Source organism: Anopheles bellator, unplaced genomic scaffold (assembly GCF_943735745.2).
Source record: "Anopheles bellator unplaced genomic scaffold, idAnoBellAS_SP24_06.2 scaffold00388_ctg1, whole genome shotgun sequence".
NCBI classification, from domain to species: domain Eukaryota; kingdom Metazoa; phylum Arthropoda; class Insecta; order Diptera; family Culicidae; genus Anopheles; species Anopheles bellator.
The window spans coordinates 1-7,043 of NW_026684514.1; the positions used below are offsets into that span (position 1 = coordinate 1).

Below are 7,043 nucleotides of genomic sequence, written 5' to 3' on the forward strand. Positions count from 1 at the left end.
TATTGACCTTCCTTCACCGGAAGTCGCACGAAGTCGTCAGTGCTATGAGCAAGAGGATTATACAGAAGCACCTGGAGGTTCTCGAAGGACTCGGTCGTTTCGCAGGCGCTGATGTTTTGAGTTTTGCAGTAGTTCCAATCGAGTTTTACTCCATCTCCACTCAGTTGGTTGAGGGCCGATCGCGCATTGGCACTGCACCCTTCAAAGGCCACGTACATCATACGGGCGTAGTCGTCAGCGACATGTTGCTTCTCGGTGCCGGTAATAGCATCATGGTGCTGCATCACACCCATAACCTCACGGAGACGGCTCAAGTGCTGCTCGAAGAAGTCCTCCTTCGTCGGTGCGATTGCCGACAGCTGTTTGCAGACCTGCAGGAAGAGGTTTCCTTCGCGTTCGTACCGTTTATGCGTCGGTCGGGAAGTGAAGTAACCCGTCCAGAAAGCGTTCGGGTCCGATGCGTAGGGGAAAAAGTCGTCAGATTTTGTAGGCCACTCCACGTTTGCATCGTGCACCGCATTCAAGTAGCAGGAAGGTGTTGAGTAGAACGCATTGACCATCGATCCTTCCGCCTGGCGTGCATTTGTGTACCTATCCGGAGGGAGGCAAGAAATAAACGTAGTTCCTTTTACTTACAAATTGCCAATCGACTTACTTGATCAATTTATCCAAGTTCTTGAACCACATATTAGCATCCTGATAGTGGAAATCTTCGCCCATGGTCAGAATTATGTTGTTCGTCAAGTACGCTTTCGATACGTTCTGTACCGTCTCCAGAAAGAGATCAATTTTCTCCCGAACATTGTTATCCGCCGAGTACGGGCCATCGATTATCGGGTCATCGGTGCACAGTACGTCGAAGCAAAAGCCAGGCGGCGGAGCGTAGATGTAGTAAAGCCCACTGGTGAATAGCTCGCTGTGCTCGAGACTGGCACTGGTTTTCCACATCATTTCCATCGTTTGCTTCGCGATGCGCTCGTTTTTATCCTGGAAATCGAGCCGTCCCTGAAACAGCCCATCGTATCCCATCTGGACGAACAGGGAACCCTGCTCACGCGAGTGTCCGAACGGGTCAATCTGCCAGCCTGCCCGAGGGCGTCCACACTCCCCGAAGGTATCGCTGAGAAATCGCAAACCCCAGGTGAACTGGTCTATCACACTTTGGTAGTGAACCGCTGCCTCATCGTTCATGCTCCACGCACCGCCAACGAACTCGAGACGACCCTCGTCAACCAAGTCCCGCACGGTCTGCTGAAGCTCTTCGGTTTGCTCCTCGTACCATTGCTTCATGAATGCGGACTCAACGAATATAAACCGCCTTGAGCTGTCCCTCGTAAGCTCCTTGATCACCGAGTCGAGAATGTACTGGACGCCTGCCACCTGGATACTGGTCTGACCTGCGCGAAACATGAAACAACATTACATTACTACCCTTTGCTGGGGGACACACTGCAACTCACTTCCGTAGTAGTACTGATCGACCGTTTTCAGCCATCCGACGTCATCGTGCGTATGTGCCACGATGTGCACGTTCAGCATGTTCTCTTTAACAACCGGACAAGCCTACCGGGGAAAGAAAGTGGAATCACAGCATCGATCACAGCACCACCTTTCTCACCTCATATCCACATTGCGCCGTACTCTGGAACGCAGCCTTCGCACGCGATCCGCTCGGGTTGGCCAGGATACTTCCTAGACACCCTAGTACCGCTAACTGGAAAAGCAAGTTTCTCGTTCCCATCGTCGGAACAGGAATGTCCGCTATGCTGTTCTTACCGTCCGTGGTGCGACTGAGCAATAGTGCGCTGCCGCTGATAGGGTAATTCCAAACCAGCCTCTACGATAATCGTCGTTTCGTATGGGTGATTTGTTGTGTTGGTGCTCATGAAGACACTCCGGGTCTTATCATCGCAAGAGCTTGGTGGAAGCCAGCAGCCCGCCATGCTTGTCCCAGACGAAAGGTGATGCTTGGCTATCATTGGATGATGGATGGGTTCTGCTCCTTGGCATGAAGAGCATGGAGAACAATTGAGAAAGATTGCATAATTGGTTCAAATTTCTAATCGGCTGATTGCAAGTATCGGCAACTCATTCGCTTCTGTGGCTAAAAAGAGAATTCAGTTTCTATGTAAATAGCACGTTGGCGTTAGTGATCCTGGGCGGTTCTTTCTCATGTAGGGTAACGGATGCTGTGAAGTAACGTATGGTAAATTAAGACATGAGTGGCAGGTCCGGTTTGCGGCACTAGTCTATGTGGATAGCCGACCCTTCCGAATCAGACACTAGAAAGCTGCCCTGTCCGAATGCGATCAAAGTGGAGCGCTCTTTCCTCGTCCATGCTCGTTTTGGCGTCAATCAGCTTCGTTCTCATGGTGGATTCACCAAAAACCCTGCACCGTCGCCTAGGTTAAACCTTCGCCCCGTGTGTGAGCCCTTCATGGAAGCACTTGGCCTTTCCTCTTCCGTTCGTTTCTCATTTTCGTACCGCAGCACGCGCGAAAGGCTGGAGAAAGAAATGCAAACATAAAATTGCCCCATGTTGCGGTGGGACACGATAAGACCCGGGCGAGATCGGTGGCAGGTCCCGCCGGACGCTATGGAGAGAAAGAGCATAAAACGTGACGGAGCCAATTACTCCTCGCGAGATGCTTGCGGAGAAACGATGACCGTCTCCCCGTTGACGGACCACTCGATTGTTTGGCCGGCCGGTGAAGGTGATGCATGCTGGGGGTAGAGATTGATGAAAGTGAAAATTATGTCTGGTTTCCTTCTTCGTTTTCCGCCTCAGATTTGCGGTGGTCGGCCAGTCGGTCGTTGGGTTAGTCGGTGAAGGGCAAGCGAAGGCGAAAAACGTGCCACCAGGTAGACGCGATATGGGGTAGACTCGCCTTGCAAAGCGGTCCACTTTCTAAGGGCACTCGGTTCCGTAACTGCGAAGGGTCGGTTTTTAATGTTTTGCGATTGATCTGCAGTCTGGTTTCTTCACAATGGACTTCTACAAGTTTATTTAGTTTTACAAGCTTAACTTCAAGTAAACTACAACCATTCGTCAGCATTTGAAGTAGATTTCTTAGTCATTAACTATTCGACAGTGCTGCTTTCTTTGAAGAAACTCACATTGAATTCCTCACTAAATGTAATTATTTGTTTTGTTAATTTTCCCACGTAAGTTAAGAATGTTTCTGATTTTTTCAACGTCGCAGTGCACGATTTAGACATTTTTTGTTTCTAATGTGAGTATAGGATTAAGTTATTCTAGGTGCTAAAACCTATCTGTCTCAAAATCTAGTCTTATCTGTTTTCTTAATATCTATCTTCATCTTCTTCTTTGAGCGCCTATACCATTATCCGGAAACTACAACCGCTTAGCGACCCTGGCCTGAAACAGAGACTCTCTCTACCGATCACGGTCGAGTGTCTTCGTCTACCAATTCGTAAATCTTGCCGTTCCACCATCACTTTCGATGGACGATGCACTATCTCACACGGGGCCTACCACCTCCATCTTCGCCGAATGGACGAGAAAGATTTAACGAGTTGGATCGTAGTCCGCTTCTCTCTTGAATTGACCCCCTGAGGGTATGTTTTTACAATTCTTGCATCTTTTCTTGATTCTTGAAACGAGTCTACCTATTATTCCCACCCATTGCAGCTGGGCAAGTTTTTCTACATCAAATCACTGCGCCAATCAGGTAGTGATTTGAATGTGGTACTGCCAATCACCAGCTTATTTGCGGATGCAAATTGATTAATTTATTCATTATCGTTATCAGTTTCATGTCTGGGGCTTCTCGTTTTGCAGGTCCTGTTTACTCATGATCCTGTTTACTCATCGATTCTATTTTCGGTTGGTCCGGTCTTGGCCTGCATCAGAGAGGATGTTAATCTCTGTTGCTGCTTACTGTAAAACGATCTGCTTTATACTACTATGAGGTCCTTGTTTAGCGTGGCTAGGGCCTCATCGAGTTGCCTCAGGATCTCTTTTGTTCTCAGAGTGAGCCTTGAGTGCAAAACTTTAAGTTGATTTGTTTTGCTATTCGTCTAGCTTTCTTGTTTGTGTTGTGATTTTATCACTCTCATTTTAGTCGCGTCACATCTAAATTAAAAACAAAAATCAATAAATCAAAACATGAAAATATTTTTTTTTTGTATGTTTTTAATAGTTTTCCAAAAATATGCTCGTAAGTTTCGCGATTTCAGTTTGTAGCCAATTAATGTTTCAATCTGCATGTTTCAATTCATCATGCATCTGCATTCAAGGGTTAAAACGGTTTCCATGAAATATTGCATGTCAATATTCAACCTGTGGTGAAATATTTCAACTTATTTCATATTGAGTTTTTTTAATTTGAAATATTTGCCTTCCAAATAACGGTTTCGATTCGTGCGGTTTTTTTTGGGTTTTGTCCCCTTCCTGCCGCTCAGGCCCGACCGAGGAGGTTCCGTTCCGAGGCTCGCGTATGGGGAGCAACATTAAAAAAAAGTATTGTTGAATTGCTATTGTTGTTTTTACTCCTTCATTTTGAGACACTTTCGAGAGTTATACAAATGTCTATTTACTGTGGCTGCAAATGCTGATCCAAACGAACTTTTAATCTTACTAAATATTGAAATGAATTGAACCATCATATGTAGATTCGACAACATTGTTTATCGAAAATAAATAATCGTTCCAATTTCTAGCGTAAATTTAATAACTTTATGAAATAGATAGCCAGTTCACTTCATTCAAAATAAAGTTTCGGTTGGATATATTCCAAATGTGTCGCGCTTAATTATAACAAATTAAATTACACGTGTGAACGCTACACACATTCTAATTGTTAGTTTATTCTGGGTCACTCAACAGTAGAGCGCGCTTCATACGACGGGGGTTAGTTACAGTTTACGCAAATGTAATAACACAGCTCAGGATGCATGCAAATAGTTCCTAAATCGTATAACGTTTGTTGTGGGCTCGCTGATCCATGCTCGCTCCTCATCATAACGTCTGGCGAGTCACCGCAACAGACAGCGCTATTGCAAAGCAGACTCCGAGCCGAGTCCCTGCAGTAGGTATCCCGGAAGAGCTGGCCGAAGCACCCAGCAAGATCTCGTTGATCTTGTTCTCCGTGTAGTTCTTGATGAACGTCCCCGACCCGAGATAGTTCGAGTGTTGAATGATCTGATTTTCTGCCTGATTGGGTTTTGCTGCTAGAAAAGGAAGGGGAGAAGGACACGGTTAGCGATCTGAGAGGCGGGAACGGAGCGTCCCTTTGAGACGGACAGGTTTTACGGTAGACTTTCACCGACTCCTCGGTGGTGCCGAGTGAATTTTTGGCCACACATTTGTACACGCCGAAGTCGGACGGTTTCTCGAGCCGGATAACGATTTGCATCGCCACCTTGAAGACGTGATCTTCCAGCACCTTGTCGTAGGTTCCGCCCTGCAGGATAATCTCTCCCCTTCCCTTCATCCAGTAGTTGATGGAGCTCGGCTGGGCCTCGCTGTTACAGCCGAGGACGACTCGGCCCCCCAGCTCGGCGTAGTACTGGCGCGTCGAGAGTCTCACAATCGGAGGGACTGGAAATTTAAATGAGAAACGAAGCATTAATCGCAGGAATGGGGCGCAAGATGGCGGGGCCAGGTCCTTCGACGCACAGTTGACGGTCACGATAATCCGCTTGCTGACCGTCGGGGGAACGCCGTTCGATGCGATACAATGATAAGAGCCCGCGTTGTGCCGCTGAATGTTGACGATGTGCAGTATCGGCCCATCGTGGCTCGTTACTATTCGAAGGATTCGATGGCAAGGTTCGATTAGTGTACCATATGGCGCAGTGTAGGGAAAGGGGGGGCATAATGCATAATACATACTTCCGGAATCCTCCACGGATGTGACTGATTTCTCCCCTTCACGCCTCCAGGTGACTGTGGGCTCCGGGACACCCGTCGCCGCGCAGCTTAGGCTCACGTTGGTTCCCTCCTGCGCCACGATGTCCTTGCTGGTGGTCGGGTAGTCCAGAATATCGGGTGGCACTGCGTGAGAAGTGGTGGACGAATTGAGTGTGAGACTCGACTGCTGTCGTTTGCCAGTTTGTGTCGTTGTAAGTAATAATTATTGATCAGGATTATGACGCCCGCTCCACTTTGATCCTTGGTGACTGGTGCCGAAGCCCCGATTACACCGTCGCCAAGAAGTGGTGTAGGCTGTTTTCCCGGCAATCGACAAGCTCATTCGGCTGCTCTTTATCGAGACATTGAAGTACAAGACCGGATCACATTACGAATATCGTTAAGGAGCCAAATAAACCCGTTAAAAATAGTTTACGATAATTTTTTCATCGATTGCTGGTAAACGGTGCAGCGAATGAGCAATGACGTGTACCCCAAATCTTTCCTCCTTAGAATCTGTTCAGTTTGGATATTGGTTTAATTTAACGAGGAAATTTATTGTGAAAATTTTGTGACTTCGAGCTACTCTATAAATCAAGTATCAAGAAGTACCCCGATTTCTACGATTGGACCTTATTCACCCTGCAATTTTCTTTATACTTAAATTTATTATTTAATATTATAACTGTTACGACTGTTCCCTAATTGTATCAATTTATAGTTCAAATGCGGGATACTACATACTTTTGACTTTTCATTACATCAACTTTCTACATCTATCAAATTATATATGAACGGAGAAGGTTTTGTCATATATTTTAAGTAAAATGCTTTTTCCGACTGAAGGTTTTATTATCTTCAAAAATTATAGTGTTATTCTAAAACAATCATTTGAAAAGGGGATTAAGTAAACAGGTTAGTTTAAAGTTAATTACAATTTATCAGATCAAATAATCCTGAATAACGTTTTATAGTTTGAAACATAGAGTTTTGCTTTGATGATAAGTAATAATAAAGTAATAAAGAAAACGAAAAAAAAATATTTGAAGAAACTGAAAGTTAAAAAAATGGTTTAAATGGTTCTATAATACAATGTTTGGTTTATACAATCAAACGTTAATTACACACCCTAATCAAAGCTTGAACAAACTTTACATCGATACCTTTC

At 45.5% G+C, this 7,043-nt stretch overlaps 2 protein-coding genes across 2 annotated transcripts; both read right to left on the reverse strand.

Moving 5' to 3' along the window:
• Positions 1 to 7: 7 nt before the first annotated feature.
• LOC131214261 (lysosomal alpha-mannosidase-like) lies at positions 8 to 1,741 on the reverse strand (the record flags this gene model as incomplete). The annotated part of the gene is made up of 4 exons (XM_058208639.1): positions 1,619 to 1,741; positions 1,461 to 1,563; positions 656 to 1,397; positions 8 to 591 (listed from the first exon to the last, which is right to left on the reverse strand). Coding segments are annotated over exons 1-4 (1,552 nt in total), but the record flags the coding sequence as incomplete, so codon positions are not given.
• Positions 1,742 to 2,631: 890 nt separating this feature from the next.
• LOC131214262 (protein CEPU-1-like) lies at positions 2,632 to 6,019 on the reverse strand (the record flags this gene model as incomplete). The annotated part of the gene is made up of 5 exons (XM_058208640.1): positions 2,632 to 2,724; positions 5,003 to 5,193; positions 5,267 to 5,563; positions 5,642 to 5,770; positions 5,858 to 6,019. Coding segments are annotated over 5 exons (872 nt in total), but the record flags the coding sequence as incomplete, so codon positions are not given.
• Between the last annotated feature and the right edge of the window lie 1,024 nt (positions 6,020 to 7,043).